At 42.2% G+C, this 16,824-nt stretch overlaps 2 protein-coding genes across 4 annotated transcripts in view; one reads left to right on the top strand and one right to left on the bottom strand.

The window, feature by feature from the left end:
• Window positions 1–7,311, bottom strand: part of PRLR (prolactin receptor) — a 235,159-nt gene extending 227,848 nt beyond the window's left edge. Inside the window, exons 1-2 of one of the 3 annotated variants that reach the window (XM_074995676.1) lie at window positions 7,272–7,311; window positions 4,780–4,849 (exon numbers count right to left, since the gene is read on the bottom strand). The gene's annotated coding sequence lies outside the window, so the exon portion shown is untranslated. Of the gene's footprint in view, window positions 1–4,779; window positions 4,850–7,100; window positions 7,116–7,271 lie in introns of those variants that run through there. The other 2 variants (XM_074995677.1, XM_074995678.1) reach the window with 2 other exon arrangements.
• A 108-nt stretch (window positions 7,312–7,419) lies between these two features.
• LOC142013813 (sperm flagellar protein 2-like) overlaps window positions 7,420–16,824 on the top strand; it is a 49,134-nt gene continuing 39,729 nt past the window's right edge. The window contains exons 1-4 of the mRNA XM_074995670.1: window positions 7,420–7,570; window positions 8,560–8,662; window positions 12,058–12,310; window positions 12,959–13,129. Coding sequence (XP_074851771.1) covers window positions 7,513–7,570; window positions 8,560–8,662; window positions 12,058–12,310; window positions 12,959–13,129 — 585 coding nt within the window. The 5' untranslated portion in view covers window positions 7,420–7,512. The remainder of the gene's footprint in view (window positions 7,571–8,559; window positions 8,663–12,057; window positions 12,311–12,958; window positions 13,130–16,824) is intronic.

Raw genomic sequence — 16,824 nt, 5'->3', positions numbered from 1 at the left:
GAGTGTCCACCAAGTCCCTAGGCCAGCCCTTTGGGTGAAGACTGTCACCATCCAGTGAGGCGCAAGACTGTCACCATCCAGCGTCCCTGTGGCGGCAGCTTCAGCAACAAGGCTGTGTCCCTGTGGGGGAGCTCGCCAGAGGTCGAACTGGCCTGCGTCCACGCAGGTACTGCATCTCTGGCGTAGCGAGCCCCAGGACCTGCCACGAGTCCAGCAGCGCCCATCTTCATCACCGGCTTAACCAGCAGCAGCCTAATAGTGGACCTGACACATCTTCCAGACAAGTATCCTAACTCACTGGCAGGCCTGTGCTCTGCACAGGGCCTACAGACAAAGCAACACCACTTCAGACAGTAGCTAAGGGATCCCTAGGGGGGGAGCAGGGCCGATCCCCCTGCTGTGTGCCTGTCTGGCAGGGCAGGTGCAGCACCCCGAGGACCGACCTTAGGCTGGGCCTTGCTGGCCTCTGGCTGAACTCTAGTCCAAAAAAGACATTTACTAAGACTACTTATAATCTGGAACTGTTATTACTTTCATTGATCTGTTTTCCATAGATAGTTCCTTTTAATGTTAGTTTAATAGTTGAGTTGTTAGTAATAAATAGGATTGTTAGTAATAGATGAGATTGTTAAATTACTTTAGTAGTTAATTATAGGTAGTAATTGTTAGTTATTAATACCTAGTTAGGGAGAAATTGTTAGTAACTTGTTAAAATATTGGAGAATACCTACCACGGTGAAGGCGTGGCCTCCCCTTTCCTTGTTTTTCCTAACTCGGCTCGATAGAGAGGTAAACCCTCCATCGGCCTTTCATAAAATTAATATTTGGATCGGAGTAGCGACCCGGTCCCAGTAAGGGTAAGAGGAGTAGCGCCCTCTCCCTCCTTTTAATTCAAAATACATACATACATACATACATTTATTACTTTCCTTTGAACTGGCCCCTGTGCCGAACTTACCTGAGACCACGTCACAGCCTGGTGTTAAATATGATCATCATTCTCTTAATTCAAGTAAGCGTGTACTGTCATCAGAACAGAACTTGCAGTAATACTTCCCATTCCTTCCCTGTGTATTAATAAACTAATTATTTGTGTTTCATAAATTTCTGTTGCCTGACTCATTGTTCTCCTCGACCCCAGTCTTCCCGGGGTGGTGTCGGCATAGGTCCATATCCCCTGGAAGTGCACCCCGACAAAGGCCGTGGAGGCAGGTTCCGGAGCATAAAAGGTGGTGAGGGGTTGCTTTTTAGCATCTTCCCACCACCTGTTGGGGGCCCAGCATTGCTGTCAATTTCTCGGCATTGCTGGAGAGTCCCTGGGCAACTTCCAGCCCTGTGATTCTGTAAAGCAGGATCAACCCTAATTAATCACCCAAGATAGGACTTTGTCTTAGAAACCTGTAGGGGTATGGAGATTCCCCCACCTCTCTAGGTAACCTATTGCAGTGCTTCACCACCCTCCTAGTGAAACAGATTTTTCTAACATCCAGCCTAGACCTCCCCCAGTGTAACTTGAGATCATTGCTCCTGTTCTGCCATCCATCACTCCTGAGAACAGTCTCTCTCCACCCTCTCTAGAACCCCCTGGCCACCACCACCTTTCAGGAAGTTGAGGGTTGCCTCTCATTCTTCTCTTCTGCAAACTAAATAAGCCCAAATCCCTCAGCCTCTCCTCGTAAGTCACGTGCTCCAGGGCCTTAATCATTTTGGTTGCCCTCTGCTGGACCCTCTCAAATGCATGCACCTCCTTCCTATAATGGTGGACCCAAAACTGGATGCAATACTCTAGATGTGGCCTCACACAGTGCCGAATAAAGGGGAATAACAACTTCTATAGACTTGCTGGAAATACTTCTCGTAATGCACCCCAATATGCTATTATCCTTCTTGGCTAAATATTCGTCTAAATTAGTTATAACTAGCAAGTTTGAATTTTTTCTTTTTTAAATTCACAATCATGCAAATATTCCCACCAGATTTTCAGTAATGCCTGTTATAAAATTTCTCATCAGCAACAACAATTTCTGACATTCTTCTTACCCACACTCCTAGCATTGACATACAAGCATTTAAAACATTTCTGCTCTTTATATTCTTGGTCACATCACATTAATTTGTTACACACTGTTTGAATTGCATTTGGCTTTTAAGCACCCTCCCCGTTCCCAAGCATCACCCAGCTGGCTTCAGCTATTGTCTGGTGGAGAGAAGCAGGTTACCCTGTAATATAGTACCCTCCTCCATTGGAATGTGACCCAATGTCCCACAAAACCAAAATTTTCAGATTCATATCAGTCAAACATTTATGTCCAATGTTTTCCGTCTTCTCTTTTTTCTTTCTCGTGGGACCAGAAGGAGCTCCAAGAATATTACTATGACTTTCCTCTTCCTCAACTACTTTCCAAAGGCTGTAAAGTCTTCTAGAGTCTGCAGGGTCCCACATTATGCCAAGTCATTGATTCCAATATCTATTATAACTGTTCCCTTCCACCAGAGGCAGGATCTTTAGCAACTGATTCACTAATACTGTTAATGCCTTTGTCCAGGTTGAAAGGCTGCTGGCTCTCCTTTCCTTCTTGGTCACGAATTGAGAGTCCACTTTGTTGATTTCTATGGCAACAATTTCCAGATGTTGTTCTCCAGTAGGTTTTAATTTTCTCAAATACTGCACAGTACTAAAAATTTTGCTTGCGGATAACCTATCTTCCCCTCCAGTATTGCCATTTAATGGGCCCACAATCCCTTAGGTCTTCCATCAAAATGAGAAAAACAAGCACTTCCAAAGCACATCAAGACAATTTTTTCCTCATTAGCCATATCTCCTACCTAATGAGGAGCTATACGGAAAATGGACGGAACTATGCTCCTTTTTTAAACTGTTTCTGAAACTCCAATCAGCCACTCCTATTAGCCTGGTAACTGACATATAAGAAGCCACATTGCTAGTATTCACCCCTCCTTGTCATGGAGGCTATGTCTACACTAGAAGGTTTTGTCAAAATCTGAGTAGCGTCCACATACCCAAGGTGTTCTGTTGACAGTAAATCAACAGAACGCAGCACTTTTGTCAATCTTATCTCACTCCCCATGAGGCAAAACGCTTCTGTCCACAGAGATCTGTTAACTGAAAGACTGTCTGGATGTTCCAGGGGCCCCTCTGTTAACAGACAAGGCTTCTGGGATACCGGGCAGTCCTGTCTGCTGTGCTTCTAGTTGGCCATTTCGTCAAGAGAGCAGCTGGACAGCACAGACGCTGTCAACAGAGCAAAGTGTTCTTGTGATCTGCTTGGCAGTTTGGCCACAATTGGTCAACAGAAGTTTTTGTCAGAAATTTTCTGACAAAAACTTCTGTTGACAAATTGCTGTAATCTAGACATAGTTGGAAAGATTAACATTCAGAGACTTCAACAGTCTATTCAGAGATCCAAGAATGCCAGCTTCACCGAACCACAAACAGACCTCTCTCAATAGACCTGTTCAGATTCCCACAGTGCAAATACATATCCCTCAGAGAGACAATCACAACAACAAAACAACAAACAGATCAAACACACCATTCACAAAATCCTTCTGCCTCTACTCATAAGGATCTGCAGCTAGCCCTCTAAAATTCCCATTTGCTATTCTGGAGTGTACCCTCATGGCTCAATTTCATGCTCCTTCCTTCCCACTAACAGAGAGGGATTAACTAGTTAGACTTCAGGAAATTCATTACAACGACTGAGTGAATTTCAAAATCTATGTGCTTGCTAGGATGTCAGTAAAAATCTCTATAAAGCACTTTGATATGGATAAAGGAGCCTGAAGGAAGCACAAAGCATCATTAACAAAAACAACAATCAATGGGCCTAACTCTTTCCCTTGCTCTAAACCATGGTTTAAATCATTGTTCTCTAAACCCCTTGTCAGAGACAGAAAAATAATCCTGGAACCCATTTTACTGCTGTTTAACAAGTAATTCTTCAACATGCTGGCAGAGCATGTCATGTTATCCCTGATAACCCATTCATTCAGTTTATCATCTGAACCAGTTTTCTCCAGTACTGGTCAGGAGAGGCTGTGTGCGCCACTCCACCTCTTCCAGAATGACCTCGTATGGACACTGTACAAAACATCATGCAGGTAAGGAAAGGCTCATGACATTCCAGGAAATACTGTAATGCTTAGCATTCCAAAAACTTGAGTGGCTGTCTCAACACCCCTACCAATTAACAGTGACTCTTTAAATTCATGTACTTTGCTGTGGATCTCCAAGTCCTAGATCCAATGCCAACCCCTGTACTGGTTTTATGACTGTGAGCACCTGATTTTCCCCAGCTCACAAGTGAAAAGCCCACAGAATACTGATTTTATATTTCTTTGTTTTCTATGACAATAATATTGCCCCTTTGGCCCAATAGTTAACTTGGTAGCTTGCTTCAGAGTACAATGTCCATCCAGAGCCACAACTTTCAGTGCTGTCTCTACAGCTATATTTAGAGCACTAGCACAATCCATGCTAACAGAAGTCTGTTGCACCAGGTTGGGAGGATTGCTCTCAAAGCTGTATAAACAAACTCAAAGTATTATTAAGTATCATACTGAACTTCTTCAGAGGATGGAAGGCTGGGAAAATGAATCAACAACATGTAAGGGATAAAATAGCCAGATTTGTCTTATTCTTTCTTTCTAGTATTCTTGCTGTCTGCTTTTCCATTTACTTTTCTACCCCACTGGGTCTTTTCTCCTCCCCACCACCTTTATAAATGGAGATCATTATAAAGTCTTGTGTTTACTCACCAGTGTTGAATTTACACTCCATAAATACTATCTCTGAATTTGATCCACAGTCTAGGGCAGTGGTCTGCAACTAAAGCAGCAAGAAGAACCATTTTTGCAAATTCACTTACAAAATCAATACTCCAAAACACAGAAAGCATGTGAGTATGAGACAGTCCTTAATAAAGAACATCACACCATACTTTTTGTAACCTCTATTTTAAGAACAGTGCACACAAAATAATTTACACCAGTTAGAAAGTTTAAGTTACTTTCACCCCTGGATTGGAGAGCAAATGAGGGCAAGGAAGAGGCTGCACCAGGGGAATAGGCTCTTAAGCAGGAAGGAGCAATGTTCACATCAACACTCAGCCCCTCCCTACCCCCCCCCCATTCCCAGGCTCTACCCCATCTGCCCCCAAACCTGCCCCTACCCCCAGGCTTTTTCCTCTTCATCCTGCAAACTCACCCCCCTCACCCATCCCTAGGTTTAACCACTCTCAACCCCAAACCCACCCCCCAGGATCAACCCACCTCAGCCAATGAGCTCCTCCAGCAGCATAGGTTGCTGCTCCTCTGCAGCTGCTGCCTCTTCCTCAGTGGGGCTGCATGGCTCCACCAGGGGCTGACTCAGCCACCCCTCCCCCAGCTCTCCTGCAGGTTTAGCACTTACCACCTGCCACGCAGGTGGCTCCATACCCTGCCGCCACTGAAATAATGGAACTAAACTGAATTGATTTAATGACAAGATTCCACCCACTGCCCTGCCAGCCAATTAAATTTAGTTTCACTATTTCAGTGTCAGCAGGGCGGGGAGCTGCAAGAGGACTCAGCAGGGGCAGCATCGTGAACCGCAACTGACTCCTTAAAGAGCTGCATATGGCTCTGGAGCCACAGGTTGCCAACCCCTGGCCTATGAGACGACAGTTTCTGTCAACAACAATTTACAATCACCTCCTACGTGACTTCTGAATGAATCACTAGGGAACAGGGTCTATAAAAATTGATATAATTTAGACACAGCTTTTCAGTAGTTTTCCATCTTTGGAATCACTACATGGCCACAAACTGGGAGTGATGTTATCTATACTTGATAAGTAACTTGACTGGGACCTTTAAGAACTATTATAATGTAAACAGTGTCATGACTCAGAGTCACTGTGCTTAGCACTGTACAAATGCACAATAAAATACAGGTCCTGTCCTCAAGAACTTCATCTCTATAGACCAGATGCTTCAACCATGCAGCATCAGAGGCACCGACTACACGGTAAACCCTTGAGATACACACAAACAGGTTGCGTGTCTCAGGTTAACCGCTTGTGTCAGGGACAGCAGCCTGACTCTTGCTGCTCCTGTCAGTGGAGGCAGCCATGAGTCAGGCTGCAGTCCCTGACAGGAGCAGGAAAAACAAGCTAGTCAGTTACCCAGGTCCTGGAAGCAGTGGGAGATGGGAACCAGGCTCCCTGGTCAGTTTCCTGTCTCCTGAAGCCCAGGGGAGTGGGGAACCAGGTGGCAGCCTAAGAACATAAGAATGGCCATACTGGGTCAGACCAAAGGTCCATCCAGCCCAGTATCCCATCTGCCGACAGTGGCCAATGCCAGGTGCCCCAGAGAAGGAGAACAGAAGACAATGATCAAGTGATTTATCTCCTTCCATCCATCTCCTGCCCTTGTACTGAAGGCTAGGGCACCATACTTTACCCCTGGCCTGGTTCTCATCTCCCCTCAAATTGCACGAAAATTCAGGTTACACAGGGGTTGCGGAAATGTAGGGTTTACTCGAGGGTTTACTGCGTCAGTCATCAATTCCATGGACAGGATTTAATTCCAAATCCTATGGAGCACTCTGTACTCCCACTACCTCATCTCCCTACACCAGACACCCTGTGCTGGCAGCGGGACCCTTTCCCCAAAAGTTTCCTATTCCTGCTGTGCAAATTCTCCCACAAAAGCTTCAGTGCTTTGCATCCCTCTCCACACTAAACCCACCAGCACTGGTGACTCATGAGATCCACTTTATAGCTTCAGGCATCTGCATCCACAGCTCATTTTTGAAGATACAGAGGCAGATACAAATTTTGTACTAAGAACCCTACAAATTTTTATCTGCAGGAACTTGTATCTGCGGGTATCCTCAGCTAAGGATGCGGATATCCATAGCTCATTTTGCAGCTGTGGTCATGGATGCAAATTTTGGTTCCACACAGAGCTCTAGACATTGCTGCTGGTATTAGGCAAGGGCCTGCCCTGCAGCCCACAGCCCTCCCACCACACTCTCACCACAGCCCAGCCTTCACCCCAACAGACCTTGGTGCCTTGCCCAGTTCTCCTAACCTCACCTTCAGCTTAGGCCCAAGCCCAGGCGCCTAACTTTCTCACTGCGGACTCTCCTTCCATGGCCACCCTCAACTTGCCTCCTACTCAACACTTCAGGCACCTCAAGGACCCGCCAAGGACTACTACTTCACTGCGCATGCGCCGGCAGCTCACTCAAAACGACGCGCCCTCACCCATTCTGGCCACACGCGCTCAGCAGAATGCTCTTCCCGAACTCCCCCTTTCCTCCTCCGTAGCGCAAATATTCCACTGCTCATGCGCAGTACGCGAGGCACACCCTGCTTCCCTTACATATTCCCGAGCCCCGTTTTCCTCCACGGCGCATGCGTTAAATGCCGCTCGCACGTCACCTTGGTAACGGGACGCGGAGCCGGGCCCATGTGAGTGGGGTTCGCCTGCACCCCGGCAGCCGCTATGTCGGAGATTCTGTGCGAGTGGCTGAACTGGGAGGTGAAGCTTTCGCGGACAGTGGGTGAGTCGGGCCCAAACATCTGGGCCCTTAGTAGCGTGGTAAGGATACCGCCGCCGCTGTGTCGCCAAGGTGTAGAGCACAGTAAAACCCACTGCCTAGCGTGTGCCCGGGCACAGTCGGGGCCCCCCTAAGGTGTGTCTGTCCGAAGGGTCTTCTTTCCCCCCCACCCCCCGGAGCTAGGAGTCCCTGGGCATTACTTACAGGCGCAAGGGCTTACGAGCTGCTGTCTGAAGGGGAATCCCAGGTGGCGGTGCCGGGTGGGGGACGGAGGTAGGCTGCTGGCACACAGTAACTACAGCATAATACCTTGAAAATTTCTAAAATAAATAGTAGTGTTTGTCGCCAAGTTCCTGCGGACACAAAGGCGATGGACAATTTCAATCCCATCAATTAATAAGGACTGGAGGATTAAAAAAATTCCCTGAATTTATGTTTACACAGCAGTTACTTCTGTTCATATTACCACGTTTTAAGAGGAGCATCTGCTTCATAATGAGAGAGGACTCTTGTACTGAAAATCAGGCACATTCGAACATATTTACTGGTTGTTTGTTTGTTGTTTCTCTGTGTGTATTTGGAGGAGTTAGTAATTGTAACTCTGAAACTAAACTGTAATTGTAACTAAAACTCTCAGTGTTGGTTTTTTGCAAATTTTTCATTAAGCCAAATTAAAACAGTTAAAATAGTGTAATTTACTTTTTGATATTGAAATTTAGGTTTTAGGTGATTGTGTGGGTTGTGGAATTTGGCTATTACTAGAGTTATTCTATATATGTACTGGGTTACCAAAGACCATTTCTAATCTTAAAATTATTTTAATATAATCATTTCATAAAAAAGTTTAAACTTATCTTCTCATGTAAAGATTTTATAATAGCAATAATGACTTGAACTAAAAAATAAAGCGTAAGTCTCTGATGCTATACAAATTCTGTAATGACTCATATGGTACTTTGTAATTTATTGCTGATGCTTGCTTTTTAACCCAGATCCAAAATCGTTACCAAAAGAATTTTCTACTGGCTACCTAATTGGAGAAATTCTGCACAAATATGATCTTCAGGATGACTTTAATCAGTTTTCACAAAGCAGGTTTGTAACTTAAGACACAGCTGTATGTCGCCTATGTAACTTACACAAGATTTTTATTTATCATTGAAGATCTCAGTGATACCTAGCAGGATTTGATGAAGTTATATACCAGTTGCTGATATATTAGATACTCTTGCTGTATTGATTAGCTATGTACTTCCAAAGGATCTGATCGTTCATGAGGTATTTACTGAGAAGCTCTATTCCATAAAGGATTCCAGCATGCTTAATAAAAAACAAGCAGTCCTGTTACACCTTAAAGACTAACAAATTTATTAGATAATGGCCTTTTGTTGGTAAAACACAGCTCTTCAGATGTTCAGATTGGAGTAATACTATTATCTACTCCAATCTGAGGAGGTGGGTCTTACCCACAAAAGCTCATTACCTAATAAACAAATATGTTAATTTTTAAGTGCTACAGGACTGCTTGTTTTTGTGAAGCTAGAGGCTAACATGGCTAGCCCTCTGGGTGTACTTAATAGCTATCTATGTGATCCTGTGGAAAATAGGTATTTTGTTTAGTACAGCATGAACTTCTGATTATATCAGTTTTTTGTTGTACTAATTTTTAATGTAATATATATTAAAATTGGCTAACTAATAGATCATAAGTCTCAAAAAGGGAAAATAATTGTTTTATGGCAATCTTCTAGTGAAGTTTTACAAGTATCTGTTCTTCTCCCAGTGCTCTTTAATATCTACAAAGTCATTGCTAATAAAATTTGCAGATTACACAAAATATGGTGGAGTGGTAATTAAGGATGAGGCATGGATCAGTTATAAAGAGATCTGGATTATTGGGTTTATTGAAACACAAGTTTAAATTCAGCCAAATGTAAGGTCCTTTATTTAGGAACATGGAAAATAGTTCATATTTACAGGGTGGAGTGACTGCATTCTGGAAAGCAGTGACTTTTAAAAGGATTTGGTGGTCATAATAGATAACCAGTTGAACATGATCTACGAGTGTGGTGGCCAATGGGACTAGCACAATCCTTGGTTTTATGAGCAAGGCGAACATCCTCTACATAGAGCATTAGTAAGACCATTACTTGAGTACTGGTTGCAGGTCTGGTGCCCACACATAAAGGATGTTGAAGATTCAGAAATGGCTCAGGAAGTCAGCTATTGAATGGTTTTGAGGAATGGATGGTTTTGAGAATTGGAACAACTTTTATAGAGTAAATGTTCAGAGCCACTGAATCAAACTGTAAACCCAGAATATAGTGGAAAACACTCCAAGCCAGGGAGTGTTCCAGTACCCCTAGTTCCAGCATGTATGGTCTGAGGCCTGATAGATTTCACTGTCAGGCAGATTTAAGAAACGTAATCTATTTTACATAGCCAAAAGAAGATTAAGAAGTTACTTGATAACAATCTATCAATGCCTATATCTACACTAGAGCGATTTGCCAACGGAAGTTACTGTCAGAAGATATCTTCTGACAAAACTTCTGTCGACAGATTGTGGCTAGACTGCAAAGCAGTTCAAAAAAGCAATCTGCTCTGTCAACAGCGGCCTTACTGCCTGGCCACTCTATTGGCAAAAATGGCCAACTGGAAGCACAGCAGACAGGGCTGCCCAGTGTACTGGAAACCCTGGCAGTCAACAGAAGGCCCCGTGGAACATTCAAAATTAACTTTCTGTCAACTGATCTCTGTTGACAGAGATGTTCTGCCTCATGGGGAGCAGCAGAATGCTGTCAACAAAAGTACCATGTTCTGTCGATAGACTGTCCACAAAATGCCTTGGGAATATGGACGCTCCCTGGGTTTTGTCAACAAAAAACAGTTTTGTGGACAAAATGTGCTAATCTAAACATAGCCTTTGTGGGGACAAAATTTCTGCTACTAGAGGGCATAGCAAAAAGTGAGATTTAGTGGCTGGAAATTAAAAGTGGGTAAATCCATATGAGACACAAGGTACAACTTTTTGTAACAAAGAGGGAAACTACCCTTTGAAACAGTTTACCTTGGGATATGTTAGAGTCCCCATCACATAAAGTATTTCAAATTAAAATTGGATATTTTTCTAAAAATTCTGAACTAGCTCAGTAATTCCCAAACTTTATTAGTGTTTCGTGAACCACCTTTTTTTTTTTTTAAAGTGATGTGATTTGATAGAATGTCAAGCTCGCATCCTGCCATGGTTTACAAACCGCAGTTTGGGAACCTTGTGTTTGGGAACCCCAGAAGTTATGAGCTTGATGCATGAATTTCCACAGCCTGGATTGTACAGGAGATCAGACTAGGTGATCATAATAATCCCTTCTGGCCTTGAAATATATTTTTCTAGTACTCTCCCATAGCAGATAAGTGAGAAGAATTAACCATTCAGTTCACAATTGAGCACTCTTAAGTACACAATCTGGACTGTTTCAAACTTCTGCCCTTCCAGCTCTAGTTCCTTTTCCTATTGACCCTGTTGGTTTGAATCAGTCTTAAAAATGGGGAAAACCCCAAATCTCAGTAGCAGATCCTGTCATTTGTGTGGTTCCTGGTGTTACAAACTGATTGATGAATCACACACCTCATTGGAACTGGAATTACACAATCAGTTTGTAACTGGTGCTTGTAACTCTGAAGTTCTACTGTACTGATACCTGTGCTAAGTAGATGAAAGCTAGCATGATGATCCCTAACTGATCTTTAAGCACACCTTCATTTGCTAAGTGGATATGTTGTTAGATAGAAGCTCTATATTACTACTAATTGGCAGCTTTTATTACAATGTCCTTCTTGCTGTCTTCACTATTAACCATGTTAGCTAGAGTAAATCACTATCTACATTACAATCTAACTAAAGAGCTTTTTCAACAATTTGTACAACTTTTTAAACCAAACAAAAAATCCTGGATTACTTTTAGACTCGAGTAGAACTTTCATATTTTCAACTCTCTCTTTTGGAAAGAGTATCAATGAATAATCTATTTTTTCCATATTTATCATGCTCAACTTATTTCTAACTCTTTTATTCATAGTCACTTTTTCCATATAGCCTGAGGTAGTGGTGTGTATCATCACAGTGTTTATTGCAGCAAGTTGGATTTTCAAATAGTGTTTCTAATGGTCCGTTCTGGACAGTGTTCCCTCTAATGGTTCAGTGCATGGGTGGAATAAATTTTATTATGTGCACTACCAATAGAAACACATGCTGCCCACTGTGGTTGGCTGTGGCTGCTCTACTAATCAACTGGATGGTGCTGCATCTTTCCTAGGTGGCCATCCAAATGCTCAGTTTACAGGGAACACTTCTTCTATCCTTAAAAATCTATGAAACTAAACTCTATGAAGTGGGGGGGGGAAAAAACAGTAGTACTTAACAGTATGTATAATACTTTATATAGTAGCAAAATACCATACTACATATAGGTGTTTTTTAAAACATACAGGGTCGCAAATTCTAAACTTAACAATTTTTCTCGCCTGGAACCAACGCTTCAGCTTCTTGGTGTGCAGTTTGACCAGAATGAGGCCCAAAATATCATGACTGAACAGCATGGGGCTGCAACCAAGCTTTTGTATCAACTGTATGTTGCCCTTGAAAAAAAGAAAAAGGCAGGGCTCACAGGAGTAGCCATGGAAACAATGAGACCTGCAGCACCTGCAAAGCTCAAAGGTATTGAGAGCGAGTTGTATCGGGAGGTAGGTTAATTCAGTTCATCTAATCCTTTCACTAGCTAATCAACAGATTTAAGATGCAGCACATTTACATATATCTTTTGGCTAACAAATAAAGTATTTGGCTCCCTTAACCTTCTGTTCAACATACAGGAGAACCTTGAGATATGCGCACTCGAGTTGCACATATGTCAAGTTAAGGTGACTCTAAGTGGGGGGTGGGAAGCTAGTGCCTGGCTATAGGCTGCCCATGCTCAGGGAAGCCAGGCACCAGCTCCCCGGCACCAGCTCCCTACCACTCACTACTACTCTGGTCAGTATCCCAGCTCCTATCAGGGGTGACAGCCTAGAGCCTGACTCTCAGCTGCTGCCACTGACAGGAGTGGCTACCACCCCAACAGGAGTGGGGAAACCACTCCTGTCTGGGGTGGCAGCCTCCCACTTCTGTCAAAGGAGGTGAGAGTTAGGCTGCCATCCCTGCCAGGAGTGGTTTCCCAGCTCTTGTCAGGATCAGCCAACACTGACAGTAGCTGTTGTGTGTACACTAGTATATGAGAAGTGCCTATTCAAATCTATTTTCTGAAATGCTCCTTTAGATAATTTGCATCTGTATGTAATATTAGAGTTACTGTTTCTAACTCTGAGATGTCTTGAAACATTATGTCATCATAGCGTCTTAGAAACCTAATGCCACGGCAAACTGACTTGAGACTGCAGCAAGTTTCAGAGCATTTTGAAATGAAATCTAAGCAAATGGAAAATAAAGTAGCTCGTATACGCTTTGCAGAACAACAGAAAGTTCAAAAAATCCAGGAGGAGCAAAGAGCCCAAGACATTGAAAAGGTAAAAAGACAATTTATTTTTTTATATGAAGAATCTAATCCTTCAAATATTTACTTACGTTAATTTTAAATCATCAGTTTCAAGCCTTTTCCAGATGGAGACCTATTTTGACAATTTAGGAAGACTTGGTGATTCAAGACAATTCAAAAACATGGGGGTAGGGAGCAGTGCTGTAACTAACTAACTAACTTTGCACCTGAGGCAAGAACACAAAATTGCACTCCCTCATGTTTATATATTCATAGCAGTCTTTTTTTTTTAATAGAAAAAGGGAAAAATACAGTAATAATAATAAGACTTTATTATAGTTCATTATTATTTTATTGTTGATCTGAGTTGTGATGGGAGGGGGAGAAAGACCCTCATTCCCAAACCACTCCCCCAGCTTAAACCCCACACTCAAAGCCTGGAGGGCCTGGGGGGAGTCACACTCAGGGGTTGGAGGGCTGGGAGGGTCACACTCAGAGACAGGAGAGGCTCAGGAAGTCACTCAGTGGCTAGGGGGAGATACAAACAAAAAATGAAAACAGAAAAATCAGCTACATGGAGCAGAAGTGGGGGCAGAAGGGGGAGGTGAAAATTACTGCAAGAGTCTGTTAATTGGCTTGCCTGGAATGTCTATGACTATTAAAAGTGGAGAAGCTGTATCTTTTTAATGTGTAATTGCTTCTCTATTAATAGAGAGAGCTGCTGGATGTGGCAGGGTTAAGGAGCTGCATGTGACTCTCAAGGGTCGCCAGCTGCTTGGAGCTGCAAATGGCTCCTTTAACAAATCTACTCGTGACCCATGTTTGGGTCCTGACCCATAGGTTGGAAATCCCTTCTTATAATGTTTTATTAGTCCTGTTTGAAGCAATTGGGTCCCTTTTGCTTGCTTTTCCATCAATATAAATGTGTCAGAGCAATATAAAGTGTGATACTCCTGATAAACATTAAGGCTATGTCTACATGAGAGGGTTTTTCTGACAAAACCAGGCTCTTGTCCAAAAAAAAAAAAAGTGGAATGTCCCCATGCAAAATGTGCTTTGTCAACAGGCTGTCAGCAAAACCCAGCACATCAACCAGCAGCGTTGTGCCTCTCTGCATTGAGGAATAATGCCTTTCACAGCTTTCCGTTGACGAAAAAGCTATGTAGATAATCTGGGTGCCCCTCTGTTGACAGACAGGGCTTCCAGTTCACCAGACAGCCCTGTTTGCTGAGCTTTTGGTTAGCCATTCTGTCAAGAGAGTGGCCAGGCTGTCCGGCTGCTTTCTGTTGACAAAACGGATTGCTCTTTCGATCCTCTTTTTGTCTTTGGATGTGATCTGTCAACAGAAGTTTTGCCGGAAGAGCAGCCTTATTTGGAAATAAGATGTTCTGAAACAAGCTATTCCAGAATATCTTGTATCAAAATAATGCTGCTACAAACAAAATGCATTTTAAAATAGCACTTAGCTATATTGAAATACAGCATGTACACACACACAGCCAATTTTGAAATAGAGCCATTGGGCACACTATACTTATTTCGAAATACACTCTAGTTCCTGTTTTAACGGCACCTAATTCAGAATAGGCACTATTCCTCATGCAATGAGATTTGCCAATTTCAAAATAAGCCAAAATTATTTCAAAATAGCAGTTGTATTGTGTAGACACTAAGATAGTCATTTTGAAATAACTGCCGTGTAGACATACCTTCAGATATGGATGAGTAACCAATGTTTTAGAAATCACTCAGAATATTATATTTAGTAGAAACATACACCATGTTTGATGTGATTGTATATTGCAACAAGTCAAGTGGTTTATCAGGAATACAGACAAAGGGTAAAGGAAATGAGAAGTTGTAATATACAAACATGACATGACATACAATGGCTACATCTACCCTAAACAGATCTTTCAAAAGAAGCCATTATGTATCTCTTTAGAAAGACAGCGTCCACACAAAAAATCAGTTCAAAAGAGCAATCTGCTCTTTCAAAAGAGAACATCCACACAGCTCCTGCTCTTTTGAAGAAATGGGCCAGGGATCGAAAAATCAGGTACTTTGAGGACTTCTCTTTTGAAAAAGAGAACCTGCGGACATGTCTACATGTTTTCTTACAAAAGAAAGAAAGCACTGAACGGAAAGTGGAAGAGTGCTTTTGAAAGGAGTGACACGTTCTTTTGATTTAATTTCAAAAAACTGCTTTACATATGTAGATGCTCTGTGGCATCTTTCAAAAGAGCCCCCTTCTTTTGCAAAATGTTTTGAAAGAACGTGCTATTGTAGACGCAGCGAACATGAAGAATCTTACTGTGATTTATTAATTGGGTCTTATCAGCATAAGAAAAATAAAAGAAGATATCCTTACTGATCTTAACATTCCCCTCTCTACACATAAAAATATATAAATGATATTTAAAATCCATTTTAAAATAAAAATAGACTTTTTATCTTTGATACAGTGCTCTATTTAGCATTAGTTTTGTCTTAATTTCTTTAATATTAGGAAATGAATTGCTTTCTACATCTAACCACAAACTTACTCATGTATACTTAATTTAATATAACTTACTTAGCTGTGTCAGTTTGGTATGTGTCTCAACTCCCGATTCAGCATCATCTCTTTCCTGCTTTATATTCATTATTGATTGTTGAAAGCTTGAATCATCTGACAATAATTTCAACAGTTGATCAAAAAAGGCACTGGAGAATTGGTGCCTGACTATATTTGAAAAGCTTGCTTGAAGATGCCACGTGGGGTGCCTGTTGGTTCTAAAGATGAAAAACAGTAAATTTTAGAACAATAGACATCCTTTTTAATCCACTCTTTTTTTCCCTTAATTCAGAACAGCACTTAAGTATTATTGGAGGACATGGTTCTTTACTTCTTCAATCCAATTGTTGAAAGAATAGAATTAATTTCGGATTGTGTTTATTTTTTTTTAATTCATATTAAATGCTTTTTTCAGAGAGCGGACTGGGGATGATGGGGCGGGGGAGAGGAAAATAGAGACAAAAGCTGTGGGAAAGTTATAGGAAAAATGGTGAGGGTCTCTGTAATTTCCCCTCAGAGAAGGAAGAGAAGTAGAAAAAAGGGATATGTTAATACATGCAATTGTCAGTGAAACAAAGTATTTATTATATTACCAGTTTTTAATGTTAAAACCCTTCCATTTAACAGATCAGTAATCAGTTTTGTGGAAGTAAACCAATATTTGTAACAGTTCAGTTTTAAAAAAATTGTAATATTGAGGTCTCTCCCTCTCCCTCTGTGATGGTGCAAAATGGGGAAGGGCCATAGCAGTTGGGAGTGTAGGGCTGGCGGTGCTGCCAGCTGCTGGGAATGCCCGTCTACACGGGGTAGATATGAAGTGAAGGCCCTGATCTCAGTGCACCTGAAAAGCTGCATGAGAGTCCTGGATGCCTCTTTGGAAGTCTATAGCAAGGGACATTTCTTTGCATACTGTTCCCCACCCCTACCAGCCCTAGGAGGTGTAGTGAATTACATAGACATGCAACTTGCGATACTACTACTACTGTTTGGACAGTACAGTTCCCTTTCTCAACCTGGAACAACTACATGTAAAACCACGCTATGCTAGGATGTTATCATAACTGTTCATCAGTTAGAAAGTTTGCAAGATCTGTTTTTTGGTCCAAAGAAAAGATTGCTTCACATGCATATGGGGGGACTGACAAACCAGGATAATTCAAAATGCTGTC

Source organism: Carettochelys insculpta, chromosome 5 (assembly GCF_033958435.1).
Source record: "Carettochelys insculpta isolate YL-2023 chromosome 5, ASM3395843v1, whole genome shotgun sequence".
In the NCBI taxonomy this organism is placed as follows: Eukaryota; Metazoa; Chordata; order Testudines; family Carettochelyidae; genus Carettochelys; species Carettochelys insculpta.
This window is presented reverse-complemented; position numbering and strand designations above follow the sequence as displayed.